Genomic DNA, 22,946 nt, shown 5'->3' with positions numbered 1-22,946 from the left:
TTAATGACAATTTTATTCTCCCAGTTTCTCAGGCCCAAATTATGTCGTCTTTGACTTCTCTTTCTCTTACACCCACATCCAATCTGCCACCAATCTTGTTGACACAAGCTTCAAAATATATCCCAAATCCAGCTTCTTTTCACCACCTCTGCTACTACTACCATCATGATCCGAGTCATCATCATCTCTTACCTGGATGGTGGAAATGGCTTCAGAACTCATCTCCTTTATCTCCTCCACACCCTTTACCACCTATTTACAACACAGCAGCCAGAGTGAACCTTTTAAAACATCAAGCACAGTGCCTGCCACATAAGCGATGCTCAATGAATACTCAACCAAAAATATTATTCTCTTCCCAATCATCCCAGGAACTCTAGTAAATATTATTTTATGCTGCTTCTATGTGACTGGAAAAAATGTCTAATGCCCAGATTTTTTGATGCACTTAGATCAAAAGCACTAGAGAGAAAAAAATCATATCCACAAGGGGGTGACGAGAAACCTCTTTGGAACCTGGACTGCTCATTTCTTTCTTTCTTTCTTTCTTTTTTGAAACGGAGTCTCACTTTGTCACCCAGGCTGGAGTGCAGTAGAACTATCTCAGCTCACTGCAACTGCCATCTCCCAGGTTCAAGTGATTCTCCTGCCTCAGCCTCCGGAGTAGCTGGGATTACAGGCACCCACCACCATGCCCAGCTAATTTTTGTATTTTTAGTAGAGATCAGGTTTCACCATGTTGGCCAGGCTGGTCTCGAACTCCTGACCTCAGATGATCCACCTGCCTTGGCCTCTCAAAGTGCTGAGATTACAGGAGTGAGCCACTGCACCAGCCCTACCTTTGTTTTCTTAATAGTAGGGAAAATATGCATTTATTTCTGTTATGATTTTTCAGAGACGTAGAGATAATAGATGCAAACTCTTGGAAGGAAAGCTGTACTGATCTAACCAAGATATTTTGTTTTTCTCATCCACCAGTTCCTTTCTCAGTCCTTTCTGTATCCCTTGCAATTTGAACAAAGCTTGGTGAATAGTGAGCACACAAAAAGCATACTAGGTGAAAGACAGATACATAAAGAGGGTAAAGTCAGGACATTTTAACAAACATATCAAGCTGTAAATATAAGCCTCCTTGGTAGTTTTCTCTTTAACCCTCTCTCCACTGTTGGATGAAATTTGCTACATTCAATCCCAGCCACCCCCCCCCAACTTCCTTCTTAACACAGGGTCAGGGTTAAGCCTTCAGTGCTTTAATCCAGAGGAAAATGACTTATTTTAAAAAGCAGTGAAAAACACCGCATTCCTTTGGCACAGGATGAAGACCAGCTCAGCTCTTCAGTTGTTGATCATTGTCTATTGTTCTCCAAACAGTAAACCACTATTTCACACTGAGATTGTCGGCTGCGGATATATTCCAATTCCCCGGCTCCTCATGAATATGAAGTGAAGGGCTCTGACCCTGAAAGTGGTAGGTAATCTCAAAAAACAAAAAACAAAAAAAAAAAAAAAAGAGAGAGAAAAAAGGTCAGGTAGGAAGAAGAAAACTAGACTTTCTGTGGCTGTATACTCTTGAAATCTCCCACAGGTTCTAAGCAGGGCAAAATGGGGTCTCGGAAGTGTGGAGGCTGCTTAAGTTGTCTGCTGATTCCGCTTGCACTTTGGAGTATAATCGTGAATGTATTATTGTATTTCCCGAATGGGCAAACTTCCTATGCATCCAGCCATAAACTCACCAACTACGTGTGGTATTTTGAAGGAATCTGTTTCTCAGGCGTCATGGTAAGTGTGATTTTGGAGACTTGGGAGAGAAGGGGGAGTTGTAATTGAGACTTACCTTGTACCTAGTAAAAATAATGAACAATGGAAAAATCATTCTGCTAATCTTGGGTGTAGGATTTGAAAGAGGGATGGGGATGAAGGGGCAGGTAATCTGCTAGGATTTGGGGCATAACTCTGTTTTCAATAAGCTGCTCAGCAATGCAGCTTCAGTAATGCAGGAAATTAGTCCTAATGAAAGTCTGTGGGACACTAGCCTGTAAAAATAGTATGTTCTCATAAACACTGCATATCAATTTAAGCTATCTGATCTTCAGTGGCATTACCGTTTTCTAGAACGGATTTTCTGTCTGCACTCATGTCTTTCTAGCTTGAATGGGCTTTAGGACAGCATGAAGAAAAAGCAGCAACTTGAATATTCAGACAAAACTGCATGTCAATCTAGGTTCTGTTGTTTGTGCCATGGACCTTTAGCAAGTTACTCAGTATCTTTGAGCCTCAGTATTCTAATGTGAAAAATGTGAATAATGGCATTTACTTTTCAAGATAAAATATGTATATATATAGAAAAAGTGCCCAGGAGAGAGACTGACATGTAATAGATAGTCAGTGACTGTTGTAATTATGATAATTAAAGAATGAGCTATGTCATCATTAAATAATCCTACATTAAGACCCTAATAATGGAGGGAGTTTTTGAAAGTAAATTGAATTATCAATGGTAAGAATCCATGAATGTTTTCCTGACGACTTTGTGTTCTTTAAAAATAAACAAACTGATAGTAAATCATGCTGGCAACTCAGAGGAAAAGACAATTTCCTGGTCAAGTCATTTCTCTTTTTTAAATTTTTTTTTATTATTATACTTTAAGTTCTAGGGTACATGTGCACAATGTACAGGTTTGTTACATATGTATACATGTACCACGTTGGTTTGCTCTACCCATTAACTCATCATTTACATTAGGTATTTCTCCTAATGCTATCCCTCCCCACAGACCCTCCCCACAATAGGCCCCGGTGAGTGATGTTCCCCTTCCTGTGTCTAAGTGATCTCATTGTTCATTTCCCACCTATGAGTGAGAACATGCGGTGTTTGGTTTTCTGTTTTTGTGATAGTTTGCTGAGAATGATGGTTTCCAGCTGCATCCATATCCCTACAAAGCACACAAATTCATCCTTTTTGGTGGCTGTTTAGCATTCCATGGTGTATATGTGCCACATTTTCTTAATCCAGTCTGTCACTGATGAACATTTGGGTTGATTCCAAGTCTTTGCTACTGTGAATAGTGCTGCAATAAACATACATGTGCATGTGTCTTTATAGCAGCATGATTTATAATCCTTTGGGTATATACCCAGTAATAGTGCATTACGGACTGTAAGCTAATCAGACCACCAATAATGTAGAAGAAAATTCATTATGATCTATTTCTACATGTTTTAGGGGTGTTTAATTGTAACATTTGAATAGCTATGTTGTAAAGCAATTTTCATTTAGTTATTCATTTTGCACATTAAATTAATAAACTTTAAAATATTAATATCCAATGCTATTGAAGTTGCTATGAAATAAGTACATAACTAATGTTGGCTGCACTACAAATAAATGTCAGTCTTTTGGGGAAGAGTTTGGTGTGATATATCAAGATCCATGAAAATGCTTATGTCCTTTGACTCAGTAATCCTATGTCTCATCATTTATTCTGAGGAAATCATCCAAAATAAGGAAAGAGCTATATGCACAGATGTTTGTGGCTGCATTGGTATAATAGTAAATAATTAGAAGAAGCATCTCACAGAGAAGTAGTGAAATAAATTATGGTACATTCACTTCAGACAGTGGCGAAAATTATAATTATGAAGATGTAACAACATGGAAAATGCACATTATTTCATGTTAAGTGAAAAAAGACACAACAACGTTGTGGGTAAATTACTATTGCAGCTGTGTCAAATAGACACATGTGGGAAAACACCAGAAATAAATGCATGAAGACACACGAGGGTGGTGGAATTATGTGTAATTTATCTCCATTATTCTTGACTCCCCTATATTGCACTTACATTTTAAAACAAAAAAAGAAGGCAGTATCTCTTTCGACAGTTGATGCCTGAGCAATAAGACTATAGGCTCCAGGTCTAATTATCTCTATCAATATTGCAATGAAGCTGGTTACTATGCTTTGGCCTTGTCTCATCACTGTTTCCCTCAATATGCAATTGCAATAGATGGAAGAGTTGCAAGACATAACTAAGATTAGGCCAGAATTTCTTTCAGTCTGTCATAACTAACGATGTTGAAAGGAGGGGAATATAGGACTCTTTTGCTTATATTCCATGTAAAAATTAAAACTGGGAAAAGAAACCTGTTCTCTATTTTTTTTTTCATTTTCTAGGAATTATTAAAATATATTACTATAACTGCATCAAATCCTTTCAGGAGAAAAGGAGAAGAATATAGGTAAATAATTAAATGAACAAAAAAATTAATGAAAGCTGAAGAAATTTGGAAACTAGAAACATTGGCTACAAAGAGTAAAATAACAGTGAACTCGGCTGTAGGATTCAGGCCTGAATAGTAAGAGTAAAAACTGGGTGGAGAATTTCCCATAAGCAATTCATGGTCTGTATCTAGCCTAACCAGAGATTATAATGGTAAAGAAATACATATTCTTTCCAGAGCTCTGGCCCTTTGCCTAAAATAAAATTTTAAAAAGGCAATAAGATGCATTGATTCTCCCACTTTGTTGGCTTGATACAGACAAAACACATTGAAACAATTTAAACCTGAGATGGTTTGAATGCATGGGGAAATTGAAGTCACTTTAAAGAGATATGGTTTCGGATTAACTGAGCCTCTCACCTGCATTCCCAGAGGACAGTAAACGAAGAGAGGTTGGCAAACTACCAAGCCTGCTGAATGATTTTCCTTGGTTCTCCACAACTGAGTCATTGAGAAAGGCAGGTTTTGCTGCCCAGGGTGGTATTCTCATGTCCACACCATTTACTTCTCCTTAATCATTAGCTTTCGATGGTTGCTAACCATGATAATGATAGCTAACATTTATCAGTCACTTACTATCAATCAACCACTATACTCAAAATGTCACATATATTACCTCATGACAACTTCTTGATACGATTTTACAGAGAAGGTATTTCAAATTCACACAGCTAGAAACTGGCAGAGCTTGGATTCAACTCCAGATCTACCTGACCCCAGAGTCTGTGCTTGAAGTCACTGTCCTCGAAGTACAAATGTAAACGAGCATTTCATTGCTAACATTTTATGTCTTCCCTCCTATAGATGCTTATAGTAGCAACAGTTCTTCTGGTACTGGAGAATAATAACAACTATAAATGTTGCCAGAGTGAAAACTGCAGCAAAAAATATGTGGTAAGAGCAATAGTTTTTTGAGGATGGTTGAGTGGGTTCCAACTTTCTTTCCTCTCACTCAGAAACACAAAAGTATTGACAGTATTGTACCCTCACTACTGTTGAGTACGGTACAGAGATCAAGAATTTACTGCCAAGATCATCTTCCATTTTGCTTAGTCTTTCCTCCATCTTTGTTCTACTGATGTGCTTTCAGAAAATCAACATTTAAAGATACCTAAAATTAGGAAATCTTACTTTTTCCTAACTGAGTTTCTATTAGTCTATTTTTTCTTTATAAACTTTATTGAGGGCTAAATTACATATAATAAATGGCATCCATTAAAAGTGTGCAATATCATGAGTTTTAACAGTTGACTATACCCATGAAACCATCATTGCAGTCAAGATAACAGAATATTTCTGCCAATCTCAAAAGATTAACCGTTGATTTACTTTTTGTCATTATAGATTAGTTTGTATTTTATATATGTGGAATCACACAGTATTTGTCTTTTTTTATCTTTTTTTTTTTTTATCCAGGATAATAATTTTTAGATTCATCCATGTTGTTGGGTGTATGTGATGTGCATTTTTTAAGTTGGCACTTTAAAGATAATTAAAATAGTATCAGGAAGAATAATACAACCAAATTTTCTAAGCCAGTGCTCCTGTATTTCTACCATTCTCCTTATCCTCTTCCTCCTCTTCATCATTATTCACACTTGCATAGAGAACCCACTCTACCTAGAAAATAACAGGTCTTCAATAGATAGTTATGGGTTGATTGATCACGTCCTTCAGTGCATTTTCATAAGAGGTGATCATTATTTTGATATCAAAATTCCAGAAGGAAAGAATAAATTTAGTAAATTACCTAGTTACCTCTATGTGATGCCAAACAAAACGTTATTTAAAAACTTATTTTTAAGATCAAATAGGTTTGGGTTACTTTTTTTTTTATTTGTATGTGGGCATTTAGTATTGTATAGACTGCATGAGCTTGGATGAATAGGGGAATGTAGTTATCTGATAATTTATCCACAATATTCCCTTGTCATTGCATTCTATGCTACTAACCTGCTTCTGTGTTTTAATTTAGACACTGCTGTCGATTATCTTTTCTTCCCTTGGAATTGCTTTTTCTGGATACTGCCTGGTCATCTCTGCCTTGGGTCTTATCCAGGGGCCATATTGCCGCACCCTTGATGGCTGGGAGTATGCTTTTGAAGGCACTGCAGGACGGTAAGGAATAATTCCCCAAACCAAGGAGGTCAGAAAATCAGAAATACCTGGCCTCATGCTCATGCTCGTGCTCATTTTCCATGATCACTTTGGGGTTCCATGTGGCTGTTTTAGTGCAGAATTTTCCTGTTAGTTTACTAACATCCAGACCAATTTATTCTTGCACAGATATTTGTTTAGATTTTTTTTCTTCAGTCTTTTAATGCGCTTTTCATTCAATGTCTTGAGGCTGTCATGAAGCTATCCAAATGAAAGGTGTGTTTCTCCCTACCTCAGATTAAAGTTGTGTGGTTACTATGGTCTGGTCTGGTAACAGCTGGAGCTTATGGCCTGGGTGGATCCAGGAACTCAGTTTTGTTTTATGGCCAGGTTGGACATATGGTCTGTTACCACTGTGAAAGGGCTTGGGATGGAGAGAAACCATGGTGCTCTTGGATGGTGCCACTCAGGGCTATAGTAGGAGGGATGATAAAGAGATAGAACAAAGCAGGGTGAGCAGGAAAGTGCAGTCTGCGATCCAGGGACATGATTAGGTGCAGGAGTTTGTGAAATGACCCAGAGCGTATGCAGTTTTTACTGGAGAAGTGTCTAAAGAGTTGGTCTCGCTCAGAAGGCTAGTAATTCAGTCAAGGGTCTCACAACCCAAACCCAGATCTCAGAATGCCTCACACTAGCCTTGTGCTGGGCTTATTGGGTTCCCAGCACCAGATGCAGATTAGGAGGTAGCAGGGCCCAGAAAGAAATACAGAAGAAATCCATTGAATCTCTCGTTGTTTTTATCCTGTGCTCAGAATTCTAATGGAGTAAAATGAGGGAATGTCTGTACCATTCACTGGGGGAAGTTATATTTTCTTCTCAGCTCTCCATGATTGGCTTTATTGTTCAAGGCCCATGTCCATCTGAGGTCTTACATGTGCATCTAGGCCTGCATGGCAGAGTTGCTTCTGTGCCTTGTACTTGCCTTCATTCTGAAGATTTTTACAGGGTGCTACATACCATGACCTTTCTTAGCAAATATGAATCTCCCTCAGGTCAGGAAAACCTAGACAATAACCTCAGGCTTTCCTGAGAAATTGGAAAAGACACTCCTGGGGGATTGGCGGGGCTCAGTAAAGAAGACCCTAATGTAGAAATTCCCACTAGGTGCGAGAGACCCCTTTTTAATGCCATCAGCCCCTGAACTTTTCCCTACCTCAAAACCAAAACTTCCCCTTCTAAGTCATGACTCTCTAGGCTGCCTGTATGCCCCTCCATTACTCCCTTAAGCTGCCCCGGAGGCTTGTTTTCACCTGTTTCCATCTGTATAAAAATGTTTCAAGGTGAAACATTGATAGGTGGCAACACAGGGAAGCTAAGTCTCTGGTCCCCTCAAGAAGTTTCCAAGGCTTGACAAATACAGTGTGGAGCAGGTGTTAATATTGAATTGTGCATATCAATTATTCATTAGTGCATTTATTCAGCAAATATTCATTGAGCACTGACTAGGTCCAAGCCTTGCACTAAGTACTGGAGAATCAGAGGTAAATCACACGGAGTCCTCTCCCTCAGGAAACTCACACAGACCTGACAGAACATTCTACTGAGATGGAAACCTTAAGGTGAATGAACATTGCCATTGGAGTACAGGTCTTTGGTGGTTATAGATCAAGATTCAAGTCCCTCCCTCCTACTTATAAGCTACATGACTTAGACAAGTATCTGGCTATCTCTGAGCCTCTGTAAGTTGGGAACAATAATCACTTCTACCTCATAGAATTTAGAATTAAATGGAAATAATGGACAAATGTGATGTGATAAATTTTCAGGTTTTATTATTAACATTATTTCCCTGTATATTCCTTTATGCCACATGACATTCCCCACCTGCCAGGTGGCCGACAGGTTTAGTCACTGCCATGGTGGCTGGTGAGGATCCTGAGTTAGTTTTCATTCAACAAATACTTACTGATCTTTACAATTTGTCAAGCATGACCTTAGAGCTTAGACCTGGCAATTCAGAGTCAACAAAACATAGTCAGTGCTCTCAGAGTACACAGCCTGCTAAGGAAATAGAAATAGATGCAGATACAGATGCAGCCCCAAATAGATATATAGATAGAGATAGAATTACAATGAATGAAGTAAATGCTGCCATAGAGCTGCATGTGGAGGTAGTGGAAGGAGTGGGTGTCAGGGCAAGCTTCTCTGTTCCTCCCCAACCCTGCCAGGGCACTTATGTCCCTCTGCAGCTTACAAGAAGGATTAAACAGTATCATAGTCTGGGAAAAAAACAAGAGCCTTGCAATATCGGGGGAACTCCTGCCAATATTTCAGTGTAGGTTCTTTCTATTTTCCATAAGTGTTGGCTGGCTGAGAAATAAAGGGAAAGAGTACAAAGAGAGGAATTTTACAGCTGGACTGCCGGGAGTGACGTCACATATCGGTAGGACCGTGATGCCCACCTGAGTCTCAGATCAGCAAATTTTTATTAAGGGTTTCAAAAGGGGAGGGGGTGTAAGAACAGGGAGTAGGTACAAAGATCACATGCTTCAAAGGGCAAAAGCAGAACTACTGATAAGAGTTGATGTTCAGCAGTGCATGTATTGTCTTGATAAATGTCTTAAACAACAGAAAACAGGGTTTGAGAGCAGAGAACTGGTCTGACCACAAATTTACCAGGGCAGAGTTTCCCAATCCTAGTAAGCCTGAGGGTACTACAGGAGACCAGGGCGTATCTCAGTCTTTATCTCAACCACGTAAGACAGACATTTCCAGAGTGGCTGTTTACAGACCTCCGCCCAGGAATGCATTCCTTTCCCAGGGTATTAATATTAATATTCCTTGCTAGGAGATAAGAGTTGATGGTCAGCAGTGCATGTATTATCTTGATAAACATCTTAAACAACAGAAAACAGGGTCTGAGAGCAGAGAACTGGTCTGACCACAAATTTACCAGGCCAGAGTTTCCCAACCCTAGTAAGCCTGAGGGTATTGCAGGAGACTAGGGCATATCTCAGTCTTTATCTCAACCATGTAAGACAGACATTCCCAGAGTGGCCATTTATAGACGTCCCCCAAGGAATGCATTCATTTCCCAGGGTATTGATATTAATATTCCTTGCTAGGAAAAGAATTTAGTGATATCTCTCCTACTTGCATGTCTGTTTATAGGTTCTCTGCAAGAAGAAAACTATGGCTTTTTTTGCCTGACCATTCAGGCAGTCAGACCTTATGGTTGTCTTCCCTTGTTCCCTAAAAATTGCTGTTATTCTGTTCTTTTTCAAGGTGCACTGATTTCATATTGTTCAAGCACACATGTTTTACAATCAATTTGTACAGTTAACACAATTATCACAGTGGTCCTGAGGTGATGTACATCCTCAGCTTACGAAGATAGCAGGATGAAGAGATTAGAGTAAAGACAGGTGTAAAAAATTATAAAAGAATTATTTGGGAACTGATAAATGTCCATGAAATCTTCACAATTTATGTTTGTCTGCCACAGGTCCAGCCGGTCCCTCCATTCGGGGTCCCTGACTTCCCACAACATCTCTCCCTTTCTTTTTATATAAATGTGCCATGGCGATGAAGGCTTGTTCATTCTCTCAGTTTTGATGCAGGATTCTTTGACTGCTCTGGCACACTAAAAGCAAGCCAATTAAACAGAGAAGGATAATTCCAAAATTTACTACAGTGGAGCCCCCAATAGACTTAATGCAAGTAGTGAAGTTTAGTGCAGAAATACTTTCTGCCACCTGATCTAATGCCTCAGCTCCAGACACAATGGATAAATGAGCTTGAGAGCCTTCAAAACTTTGTTTCTTTAATTTAGTTATGCTCAAGGATAAATTATCTTCCCTACCCAGAAGGTGTCCTTTGACCATTTCCTATGAATGGTCAGTCTCATTGTAGGAATATGGTGTGATACAGAAATCAGAAGTATTCCAATCATTCTGCATTTGGACATGCGATGTTCGAGACTCATTAGCCAATCTCCAAGCCAAATAACAGGTTGTCTTAAATCATTAATTTGATGAGCTAATTTTTGATCAATGCTCTGTTGAGAATTCCACATTTGGGTGGAATTGGCTTGCCAATCATTAACAAAATGAGCTGTTTGAATAGATTGGTGTAATGCCAGTCCGGCAGTGGTGGTCAGTGCAGTGACTGTAATTAGGCCCATGATCACAGCGATTAAAGTGAAAACAAATCTCTTAGATCTTTTGAGAATTTGTTGTAATGCTTCATTAATTAAATGTACTGAGGGGGAAGATTCCCAGCATCTGGGTAAAGTTACCTGTATCCAGATTCCTTCTCGAGCTCGAACCAACATTACACTTTTCCTGGAGTCAAAACGGGAGTTAATACAAGTATATAAATGACAGTTAATGCATTGGACATTTTGATTGTTCATCCAAATTTTAATATTTCCCACTGATAGCATGGAAGGAGGCTTAACATAACTCTATATAAGAATAGTGAGACTGGAGGTAAACAAAGCAGAATGTTTGAATCTACGTTGATACAGAGGGAGAGGAGCAGCAGTGGCAACGCCTGATGTTCTCTGCCATAAAGAAGCAATCCAAGGTGCCCAGGGATGCCGAAGAGGTAGAGGGGCATACCTGGGTCAAGAAGAATTATCATAATGCCAATCAGAGTCCCATAAAGGAGGATCAGCATCAAAAAGAGGAAAAGGGTTCAAAGGGGATTTATCATAGGGTTCAGAATCACAGATGCTAGGGTCAGTAGTGGTGACAACAGACAGAAAATTTCCCCTTCCCATACTTGCAGTCCGTACATGGCAATAGCCAATTTCCAAAGTTCTGGGTGTTCTGGGCTCAGAATGGGGAATATCATACAATGCCTCAGGGGTGTTATGCCCTTATCTTCCCATTTTAAGAGAAAGAATGAGCTGAACCTTCTATGCAAAGTAGGATGATGATTCTTGTCCTCCCAATAAGAAATAAACTAAGTAGCCTCCAGGCATTCCCTTCTGCCAGATGAGCAATTGTTTCTTAAATAGCCTTTTGGTGCCCAGTCTATTACTAAACCATATGAGTCATTTTTTAATACTACTGCATGTGAGTTAACACAATCTTCTCAAATTAAAGTTTTAGATGGGCCCTCAAAATTTTTTGGACATAGTTTTCCTACAGGTTTATTTTGAAAGTATGGGGTATCTCCTATTACTCCCCTTTACATTTGTCTTAAGGGAGAAAAGGGGAGGCCAGAGACCAAATGTCCCTATTCTCTTGTGGCTAATCACTCCAGAAGAAAAGCAGCCCTGACTTGAGTTTCTAGATAGATACAACCAGATGCATGTCCGAGGCACAGAGGAGGGTATTTATAACCCATAGTAACATTAAATGCAGTGCCTTCCTCTGTTGGTTGAATTGGGCAACAGTCATCTGCAGCTCCAGGCCTCCACATACTATCATTAGTATAGATTTCCGCAGGAGCATCCATGCAGGTGAGAGGTCGAATAAGTGGAGGAAAAGGCACATAAGCCCAATAAGAATAATTTTGTGTAGCAGGTAAATCAGTATGAGGGGAAACTGGTGAGACAGAAAGTATAAGGAGGAGAATTATTAAATAAAACCTATCTTAAGTGAGATCCAGTGCTGAATGAGGAAGAGAACAGGGGGATATTATTTTCAGGCTAATAGAAATGGTGAGATTTTTAGATTCATAAGGAGAAAAAGAAAGGGAATTAGGAGAAGTGGAATTAGTTAGAGGGGTCTCCATTGCAATTAGAGAGGATTGCGCCAGACCCATTTTGACTTGGTGTGCCAGTTTTTGGAGTTGGCACAGATCTCACCAGGTATGAGGGTAGTCTCTGAGGTGGACATCTCTTCCCTGTGGCTTTCATTGTCAGTGTTCACACGAAGGTTAAGTCTTCTAGTGGGCACCCAGACAGGGGATTGATGATCTCCTGGTGAAACACAAGCATACCCTCTTCTCCACATTATAATTATTCCAGGTTCCCAGGTATTGGTCTGGGAGTTTTTCCATAATACTGGCTTGCCTTCATTTAGGGAGAATTTTTTACCTGTATAATGGCATTTGGCTGCAGTCAGAGTATTGTCTTTAGGAATATTTAGAAAGTTTAAAGTAAATCATGGCAAATGTAACTGAGGTAAATTTTGTCGTTGAATGAAATGCATGGCCACTTTACACTTATGGTTCGCATTCTCAAAAGCTAACATACAAAGGAGAGTACCTTGAGCATGCTCATCAGAGACAGATTTTTCAACAGCATCTTGTAATTTAGCCAAAAATCAGAATATAATTCATTGTGACTCTGTTTAACAGTAGTAAAAGAAACAAGAGCTTAGCCCGGGGTGCATAACTTATCCCAAGCTCTCATACACAGTTCTATTGCTTGTTCTGTGGTAAGAGCATCAAAGCCTAATTGGCTGGTAGTGTCAAAGTAATTATAGGAGCCTGTGAGCTGAACCTGAGTAATTGGAATGCCATCAGCCGGATTTAGCTGAGCCTGCAGATGGGCCTCCTCTGATCACCAGGTATGGAATTGTAAATGCTGAGATGGAGTTAGAACAGCTTTTGCCAAAAGGTCCCAGTCTAAAGGAAGCAAAATGACCTCAGTAGAAAGAGTCTGTAATACCATTTTAACATATGGAGAAGTAGGACCATACTGAGTACAAGCATCTTTGAATTCTTTTAAAAAGGTAGGATTGAGCTGCACATATTGATGCACTTGTACCCCTTGAGCATTGGGAGGTTCGAGCACGACCAGATAAGCCCATGCCTCTAATCCACTTGTTTCTTTGTTCTGGCGTAATAAGCATTGCATGGAAGTTTCAAGAACAGGTACATGAGATGGAGTCAGCGTAGAAGTGACAGGAAAAGTATGTGTAGATGAGGGAAACTAAGGTTGAGGAGGTCAGACCAGTATGAGAACATGAGAAAAGGGCATTGGGGGAGCAGAAAAGGCAGAAGCATACTGGTAATTATTGTCCCAATTCTGTGCAACCAAAGTGGCAGGGGCGTCCATGTGTGAGAAGGGTACAGAGAAGCAGGTTGAGTGGATGGCAAAGTAACCAGTTGAGGGACTGAAATGACAGGAGGGTGAGGGACTGTGGTGGACAGGGGAGGGCCTGAAGAATTACAGGTAAATTGTAGTTTGGTCCTAGAGCCATTAGATGGCTCCAGAGGCAAAGGCTGCAAAGGTTTGAAGAGGGAAGAGTTAGCATAGATATGGTCCCCGGCTGTCCGAGTTGGGCCTTCGGGGGCTACAAGTACCGGCTCTTCGTGAAAAGAAATAAGATCATCAGGGGATGACGTTAAGCCAAAGTCAGTGGAGTTAGATATTGAATCTTCAATATTGTCAGGTGGGGGAGGAGTAGGTGAAGGGAGAGGCTGAGCAGATAATGAAGGCTGAGTGGGAAAGGAAAGCTGAGGAAGAGGTAGATGGTCACCAGATTCAGAAAACTGTGGTAACTGCAGGGGGTCACAGGATTGGTATGTCATTAGGATGGCATGTACCAAGGCCCAATCACCCCAAACAGTGATGGGAACATAATTCCCTGTCGGGACCAGTTCCTGGAATTTTGCACCAACACAATCCCATAGTTCCACATCTAATGTTCCCTTTTCAGGAAACCAAGGACAGTGTTCTTCCACCATTCCAAATAGGGTGACCATATTTTCCGTGGGTACCTGAACTCCTCCCTGTTTTAAAAGGAGTTTAATATAGCAGAGGTAAGCATAATATTTAGATTCCACGTGACCCATAGCTACCCTGGACAATAAATATAGGTACTGGTACCTCCCCCTGACACAGGTATTGACTGGTCAGTGGTCATTTTCTCTTGCCCATTGAGCATGTTCCCTAGCTGCTCACTTATTTTAAGGCTACCTCTTCTAGTCCATCACACTCACCAATCATCAGGGAGCCGAACAAGCATTTCTGTGAACTGGACCAATGAACATTTCTATGCACCTACCAAAGGGAATTGGGTTCCCATATGCACTTAGGAAAAAGAAAACCATGTTGGTGCACCAGATGTTGGGGGAACCCGCCCCAATATTTCAAAATAGGTTCTTTCTATTTTCCATGTGTCGACTGGCTGAGAAATAAAGAGAAAGAATACAAAGAGAGGAATTTTACAGCAGGGCCACCGGGAGTGACATCACATATTAGTAGGACCATGATGCCCACCTGGGTCTCAGATCAGCAAATTTTTATTAAGGGTTTCAAAAGGGGAGGGTGTGCAAGAACAGGGAGTAGGTACAAAGATCACATGCTTCAAAGGGCAAAAAGTAGAACTACTAATAAGGGTCTAACAGAGATCACAAGGCAAAGGGAGAAAGCAGAACTACTGATAAGAGTTGATGGTCAGCAGTGCATGTATTGTCTTGATAAACATCTTAAACAACAGAAAATAGGGTTTGAGAGCAGAGAACTGGTCTGACCACAAATTTACTAGGCCAGAGTTTGCCAACCCTAGTAAGCCTGAGGGTACTGCAGGAGACCAGGGCGTATCTCAGTCTTTATCTCAACCACATAAGACAGACATTCCCAGAGTGGCCATTTATAGACATCCCCCAAGGAATGCATTCATTTCCCAGGGTATTAATGTTAATATTCCTTGCTAGGAAAAGAATTTAGTGATATCTTTCCTACTTGCATGTCTGTTTATAGGTTCTCTGCAAGAAGAAAAATATGGCTCATTTTGCCTGACCATGCAGGCAGTCAGACCTTATGGTTGTCTTTCCTTGTTCCCTAAAAATCGCTGTTATTCTGTTCTTTTTCAAGGTGCACTGATTTCATATTGTTCAAGCACACATGTTTTACAATCAATTTGTACAGTTAACACAATTATCACAGTGGTCCTGAGGTGACATACATCCTCAGCTTACGAAGATAGCAGGATTAAGAGATCAGAGTAAAGACAGGTGTAAGAAATTATAAAAGAATTATTTGGGAACTGATAAATGTCCATGAAATCTTCATAATTTATGTTTGTCTGCCACAGGTCCAACTGGTCCCTCCATTTGGGGTCCCTGACTTCCTGCAACATTGCAAGTCATCTTGTTTTAAATTGCTAGATGATCTGTGCAGAGCATGTACTAGGAACAGTCTAGAGGAGGGATCTGGAGGGACTGATTTCCCTGGCAGCTGAGATGGAGATAGGGGCAAATGGGGATATGAGATAGGTCTAGGGAAATTTAACAGAAAACCACATCTGTGTTGTACTTTACAGTTTCCAAACCACTTGTATACACACTCTTACGAAATATTCACAATTACTCTGGGGTTAGATATTTAACCCCATTATCAAGACAAGAGTCTGTAGGCCAGAAGGGTAAAGTTCTTTGCTCAACATCCTACAGATCCAGGAATTCTGATTTCATATTCAGTGTTCTTTCCCATTGGAGATAAGAGCCATTAACAATATAAAGTAATTCTCAAAGTGTCTGTATTTCCTGGAGCATTAGAAGATAGGAGATAAATAAAGGGGCAGAAAGAGTAAAAAAGAAGGAAGTAGGAAAGAAATGGAAGAAGGAGAAAGAAAAACGGAGAGGCCATGGGGGTGGTAAGGCAAGCACAACATTTATAATAAACTATGTATCTAGCTCAGTGCTATGCATATGATGTGTCCAATATGTGTATCTGAATGGTTTTAGATATGAATTAATATATTTTAGTCACACAGTAATTTTATATATTTATATAAAACTATATATTTTAGTCACACAGTAATTTCTCAAACATACAAATACCTGTAGCTTTCTTCCTTGGACCCAGTATGTAGATTTGGCCATGGGTCTCTCTCAGTTTCCTTACAGATTCCAGCATATGGATTCAGTGCCTGGAACCTGCACATGTTGTGGAGTGGAACATCATTTTATTTTCCATTCTCATAACCCTCAGTGGGCTTCAAGTGATCATCTGCCTCATCAGAGTAGCCATGCAATTATCCAAGATACTGTGTGGAAGCTATTCAGTGATCATCCAGGTAACAGATTCTCATGGGCACCTGTAGCTCATCCATATTATCCCCACTTCCCAGGATTCAATGAGGCCTTCTGAAAAGACTCTAGAATTCCATCACTTTCCCCCCATTTCTATTGCCCTCGTCTTTATTCAAGCTCTAATATCTCATTTTTTTCTGATATCCCAATGTGTCTTGGCTTATGTATAAGGGTTGAATTAACTCAGTAATTGTAAAATCTGCATTTCTTGTTGTATGGTAAGGCTTCATAAGTGTTTTGAATGAGCAATGCTTTAGTATTCTACATAGAGATAACTCAAAGCATGAAGAAATTTTACCATTTATCAAGAATTTCCCTGTTCATAAGATAAGCAAAGGCTCCTAACCTTATCTCATTGAAATAACTTCTCTTCTGAATGCTGCTACATTCAACTAACAAACCTTTATCTTGAGTGCATAGTGAGTGCTTTTGAAGAAGAAGGGAAATATGTATTTATCCTCTTGAAATTACTTCTACTTCATCTACTAAAATACTAATGTTAATTTAGTTATGGTTGAAACTGCTATCAACAAGTCCAGTGAGAAGAAAATTTATGAATGAGATATCTTGTATTTTGTTTAGCAACATAGAATGTGTAATACTTTTCCTACAAATTTCTAAGAGATGTGTTTCTGTTCTATCATACTTTGAATATGAAATATAAGTTTATGTTGCTACCTGGATTATGGATTACTAATCAAGCCAAGTTTATAACTTTAATCACTTTGTTTTTCCTTTTTTCCTATAGCCTGGAATCATTTGAATAAGAACAAAAATGTTTTCCATTATCAAGACATGGCCATCTATCTAAGTATTATATCAACTGTGTAGATTTAAGGACAATATTGAAATGATGGTGCTTTCTCCATTTGGTGTTTATTTGTAAAATTTGCAGTCCTCACTGCACATGCATGTATGCCACTCTTTCATTTAGAATGCTTTTTAAGTAATATGCTTCAGGAACTTCAGAAATATTTCTGCCCTTTGATCAAACAAATCCATTTCCAAGAATCTATACCAGGGAAGTAAATAAGAATATGAGAGAAAACTTTATGCAAATATGTATATTGCAGCATTATTTAATATTCTGGAAAATTAGAAACACCTCAAAATTCTAAATTCAGAGGAAGGATTAAGTAAAGAGTGGTACATACTGTAAATGCTTTCTTATATTAAAAAAATAAATTAAATAAAAAATAAAGAGTACTAAATGGTTGTAAAATTATAGTCATTACAAATGATGTTTTTAAAATTATGAATGCTAAATCAAAAAGCAGGTCACAAATTCATGTTTACAGTATAATTATTTAAAGCAAATGAAACTCTAAAAATCAAAATTTAGGATGAAAACTCAATCTAAAAGGAAATATAACAAAATGCCAACTATGCTTGGTTTGGGTCATTGATGGCCCTTCTTCCCACTTTTCTATATTTTCCAAGATTTCTTTATTGAATGTTTTACTATAGATATTTTCTAAACTCATATTTCCACTATTCATTTTTTTTTATTTTTCCAAACTTTAAGGCATATGCTCTTTCCACATTCCTCAACATTATTTGCAAACATCATGAAATGACACTTCCATTCAACATTCAATGAGGAAAGTAGTGATATAGATAAGCCAAAAAGAGTTTTATATAAACTTTTGCTCTTCTTTCTTGCTCTAAATCTAAACTCTTGCTTTTCCTTTCTGACTCCTGATGGTGAGTGTGATGGACTAGAAGAGGTAGCCTTAAAATAAGTGAGCAGCTAGGGAACATGCTCAATGGGCAAGAGAAAATGACCACTGACCAGTCAATACCTGTGTCAGGGGGAGGTACCAGTACGTATATTTATTTTTAAAGTAATTAAAAAGTAGAACACTTACAAATTTTCCACCTATACATGCCATGATTTCCTCAGGGACAGTAGTCACATCTTATATTTTCCCACCATCCACAGGACCCAGTACACAGTGGAGCCAGTAGGTACTCAGTGTTGAATGCTCATACCAGGTTTTCTGCTTCCTGTAGTTACCCTGCTGAACACTGCTTCCATCACAGGTGCACTGGGCCTCAACACTTCTGCTATTTCCCCATTTGTCTCCTCCATGGACACTGTCAACAATGGTCTGTCAACACCTGCTCTGTGCCAAAGCCAGGGAGTAGGCTGGGGGGATACGGAAGAGAATATCTTTCTCCTTGATGCCTGCTGTGCCAACAGCCCCCTTTAAGCCCTGTTTACAGCTTTTGCTGAAACAGGCATCTTGAAAGCAAGCCATGTTGTATACCACGGGACCTTCATACTCTGGGCCCAGCTGACTGAACTGGGGCAAGCCCCAGAGTCTTGGGCAGCCTATTGTCTTGCTAATGGCCTCTAACTTAGGCTGGAGTAAGACTATCCAAGCAAGACTGGTGGTTATTCAAGCATGAGAATTTGAACTAGGAAGCCAAGAATGAAGCAACTGGAGTATTACCATCAAAAAGTGGTTAAAGAATGAAGAAGGAAGCCAATATTTAGAGAGAGTATCTGGTTCATGTTAATAACGGTATCATATTAAAAGGAAGATATGTGAACTTCTGCTCCAAAAGTTTCTAAAACTGCCTTTGCCCACAGTGACAGTGTACACTAGGCCTGGTTTCTGTTCTTGGATTCCTAGATAGTCTTTCTTCTTTGTCACTGTGCTGATCATTTCAGTAAACCCCACCACTAAATCAGTGCAGCTTTGCCTATTGCAACCAAAATGACCCAACCAAAGTCTCCCTTTTCTAGATGTTGGGTTGGAGGGATGCTAAGACAAAGATACTTAGGCTCCAGAGTTTTAAGGAGCTTCATTCAATAACACTCTACTTTCCAAAGAACTTAAACATGAGATCCGAAGGACTTGGGCCAGGAGACAAACCCACGCTACAGACACCATGTTGTACTCAGAGTGACCTCTCCTCTCTGACAACCCAGGATTTCTCTATCAAGTCCATAAGCTAGTCATATCCAGGACCATCTTGTTAAAGATTCTCCCAGAGTCTCCTCAGCCCTCTTGTAAACAGACTTCTGGAAGGTCCACCTCATCGGTTTGTCAGATACTTTCAGACTGTCTATCTGTTGTTTAGATTCAGCATGGCACCATGCATTGAATGGACTATGAATAGATGTTTGCTGAATGACTCCAACACAGCACTGGACACACCAGGGGTAGAGTCAAATGCAGCATGATATCTCTATCAGGAAAATTAAATTTTAACACAGCCACCAAATATTCTATATTTGAAGAGTATATGCTAATCATGCAATTTTAAGTAAAAAAAGCTGAATACAAAAAAGAAAAGCTGAACACAAAAAAAGCTGAATATGTGTGTTTTATATCCTTGTGAATTCAAAGAAAAAAGGAAAAAAACTCAAAAACCAAATATATGTATACAGTTTGAGGCCAAATTTTTAATTAAGTAACCATATAATTACATGTAGACACATGTAAACCTTCAGATATGTAAAGACCAGAAAAATATTTAAAAGTTAATAGTTACATCATCTGTGGTCATAACACCCTGAAAATGCCTAATATTGGAAGCTTAAGCAGGGTTGGGCCAGGTTATTACTTGGATGGGATACCAGATGCTATAGGCTGAAAAAAGAAAGCATAAGTATATACAAGTTAATACTTAATAATGATCTCCTGATGATAGGACTATGAGTTAGTTATATCTCTTTTCTTTACATTGTTCAGTATTTTCAAATTTTCCTTTGAAAATGTGTTATGTTATTAGAAAAAATAAATGTCATTTAAAAAGCAATGGTCCTCTAATTCTTTCTGTAAAATTCATTTAAGGAGTTAAAATAGAAAATATATATAGGTATGTGTGACTGGCCTTCTCTTACCCTTTCCAGAAATAATCTTTCTACTTCCTAATTCTGAAAGAAAGTATTACCAGCTAATCCTAATTGAGAATGATTTATGTTTTATGCATTTCTGCACTTATTATTTATCTACTATTCTCCTTGCTTCTGTCTCATTGTTATTTTCCCAACTTCTTATATTGAATACCTAGCTTATTGATTTTCTAACTTTCTTTTTCTTAAAACAAGCATTTAAGACTAGACATTTTTCTTTAATTACCGTTTTGGCTGAATCTCACAAGCTTTAAAATGTTGCATTTTCCTTGTTTAGTTATAAATATTTTCTAGTTTTCTTTATGATTTATTTTTTGTTCCGTGAGATTTTTAATGTGCTTCAAAATTTCCAAGTATATGCCTGGGTGCAGTGGCTCATGCTTGTAATCCCAGGGCTTTGGGAGGCTGAGGTGGGCAGATCATAAGGTCAGGAGTTCGAGACCAGCCTGGCCAACATAGTGAAACCCTGTCTCTACTAAAAATACAAAAATTAGCTGGGTGTGGTGCTGGTGCCTGTAATCCCAGGTACTCAGGAGGTTTGAGGCAGAGAATCGCTTGAATCTGGGAGGCGGAGGTTGCAGTGAGCCAAGATTGTGCCACTATACTCCAGCCCAAGCAACTCCATCTCAAAAGAAACAAACAAACAAAAAAAAACTTTCCAAGTATATGAGTTTATGTTATGTTTTTATGATTTTGAACTTAATTGTATTGTGATCATAGAAAGTGGTCTGTATGATTCCGATAATTTGAAAGTTTTTAAGATTTATTTTGTAATTACTTTTTGTAAATGTTCTATGTGCTGTAAAATTATGTGTTTTCTCCAAATATGGAGGTCAGAATTCTATATGTGTACTAATATTAGGTCAAGTCATTAATTTTGTTCAGGTCTTCAATATTCTGTTTGGTTCTTTGCTTGATTTAGGGTTGCTGTGAGGATTAAATGAATATATATAGAGAGTAATTTTATACTTTTATTGATATACATATCAGAAAACTGTATATGGCACATAGATATGATTTATAAGTGGCCTATAACACAGTGGGATAAAGATGTACTTTGGAATCAAGTTGCTTGGGTTCGAATTTGGGCTCTGCCTTATTAGGTGTGCGACTTTGGTCAAGTTTACTTAACCTCTGTGAGCATCAGTTTCTGAGTCTATAAAACAGGAATAATAATAGGGTTGTTGTGAAGATTAATTGAGTTCAAACATGTAAAGTTCTTAGTGCCTGGGTGACTTAAATCAGAACCCAGGTGCAGTTGGAGCAGATTTGGGATGGTGGGGACATGGAAATGCCACAAAAACAACAGAAGGGGAAGGGGATGGAGAAAGGTCATAGGGTCATAGAGACAGCAAAGGGTCAGCCATTTTAGGAGAGAAAGAAGGTGAAGGTAGATAGGCATCGTTAGGCTAGACAAAGTGCACAAGAGGCCAGCACTGCCTTACCTTTTGTCACATACTTGGAGACTGTGAGCTTAGCAGACATCATATTCAGATTCCTAAAACCCCTGCCTCTGGCCTATACATTTCCATCCCTTTGGAAAGCTATAAGGAATAGGGGCAATCCAAGGTTACTATTGTGAAAACCATAACTATTTGTATTCAGAAAGAATCCTGCTAGCTCTGCTTCCTGCTTTGTGAGATGAAGCTGAAAATTAAGGACAAGATTCCAGTTCTAGAAGAACCGAGATCTATGGCAGGAAATTAAGTTAAGGAGTCAAGTTTGAGTGTGTGCAGCTGGACAGGCAGGGCAAGATACACAAACCTGGCCACTGAAATCTTTTTATGTTAGAAAGAGTACTGGATATGGTGCCTGGCTACCGAGGTCAGAGATCACACCATGCCTAGTCAGTCCAAGGAACTTAACCAATTCAGATAAAATGCTTTATCTGGGTTAAGATGAAAACACACACACATGCACACACACACATTTCACACCTGCCTAAAATCACACTAAATTTACAATAAAAGGTTTTTTTATTAAGACATAAAACCACAAATATGGGGAGATTAGGAGAGGTGTCAAAAGAAATAAAATTTTGGAAGCTACAAAACATATTGATGACAGGTAACTGATCAAACCAACTCAAGAAACATGAGAATCCTGAGCTGTCAGTGGGGGAAGCTGAAGGCTACCTGATTTATACCTCAGAATTTTCCAGAGACTCCCAAATTGATAGTGTCAGAGCCCTCTGGTCCTGGAAGTGAAGGAAGACCATTAAAACAGGAATTCTGTGAGTCCCTGCATCCTTTCTCCTCTCCATGCCACTGGGAAGTGACTGGGATCTGAAAATTCTCTGGACAGGGTAAAATAGACGGTCTTCTCTGAGTTGGAGGAAACTAGATTCACTAAAGATGTGAATACAACCCCAAAAATCAGAAGAATTAAGTAAGTGGTATATCCTGAAGGATGAATGCTGAGGCACTCCTCCCACAAAGCCGTCTTAGCCCACTCAGATCTCAGGACGCTGGCGGCCAGTCAGAGCTTGACCTTCCCAGCTGGAGACTCTCTAGCGAGTCTGCCCAGTACGAGGGGAAAATTTTAGATACTGGCTGTAGTAGGCTAAATAATAGCCCCGACAAAATGCCATATCCTAATCCATGAGACCTGTGAATATGTTACACAGGAAAGGAAGGAAATGGATTTTGCAGTTGTGATTAAATTAAGGATCTTAAAATGGGGGGCGAGGGGGTTCCTGGA

General features: G+C 39.2%; 1 protein-coding gene across 3 annotated transcripts; it reads left to right on the top strand.

Moving 5' to 3' along the window:
• The first annotated feature begins 562 nt into the window (after positions 1–562).
• On the top strand, positions 563–20,149 carry TM4SF18 (transmembrane 4 L six family member 18). Of its 3 annotated transcripts, XM_011958932.1 has the most exons (7): positions 563–631; positions 1,372–1,468; positions 1,586–1,779; positions 5,087–5,176; positions 6,258–6,400; positions 16,182–16,362; positions 17,127–17,861. In XM_011958932.1, the coding sequence occupies exons 3-7, from the start codon at positions 1,603–1,605 to the stop codon at positions 17,139–17,141; spliced, it is 606 nt and encodes a 201-aa protein (XP_011814322.1). In that variant the 5' UTR covers positions 563–631; positions 1,372–1,468; positions 1,586–1,602; the 3' UTR covers positions 17,142–17,861. The 3 variants fall into 3 exon arrangements, with proteins under 3 accessions (XP_011814322.1, XP_011814321.1, XP_011814324.1); XM_011958931.1 differs by lacking the exon at positions 563–631 and having other exon boundaries at positions 1,220–1,468; positions 17,127–20,149; XM_011958934.1 differs by lacking the exon at positions 563–631 and having other exon boundaries at positions 1,233–1,472.
• Positions 20,150–22,946: the final 2,797 nt, after the last annotated feature.

The sequence above is a fragment of the Colobus angolensis genome, unplaced genomic scaffold (genome assembly GCF_000951035.1).
Source record: "Colobus angolensis palliatus isolate OR3802 unplaced genomic scaffold, Cang.pa_1.0 Scaffold48, whole genome shotgun sequence".
Lineage (NCBI taxonomy): Eukaryota > Metazoa > Chordata > Mammalia > Primates > Cercopithecidae > Colobus > Colobus angolensis.
Note: the sequence above shows the minus strand (reverse complement) of the source record. Positions and strands in the feature narration are given on the sequence as shown.

Excerpts from the sequence above, each read along its gene's own strand:
- TM4SF18 (XM_011958931.1), top strand. The coding sequence starts at position 1,603 with ATGGGGTCTCGGAAGTGTGGAGGCTGCTTAAGTTGTCTGCTGATTCCG. Across the intron at positions 5,177-6,257 it reads ACTGCAGCAAAAAATATGTG|ACACTGCTGTCGATTATCTT; the intron begins GTAAGAGCAATA and ends GTTTTAATTTAG. Across the intron at positions 6,401-16,181 it reads TTTGAAGGCACTGCAGGACG|TTTCCTTACAGATTCCAGCA; the intron begins GTAAGGAATAAT and ends GGTCTCTCTCAG.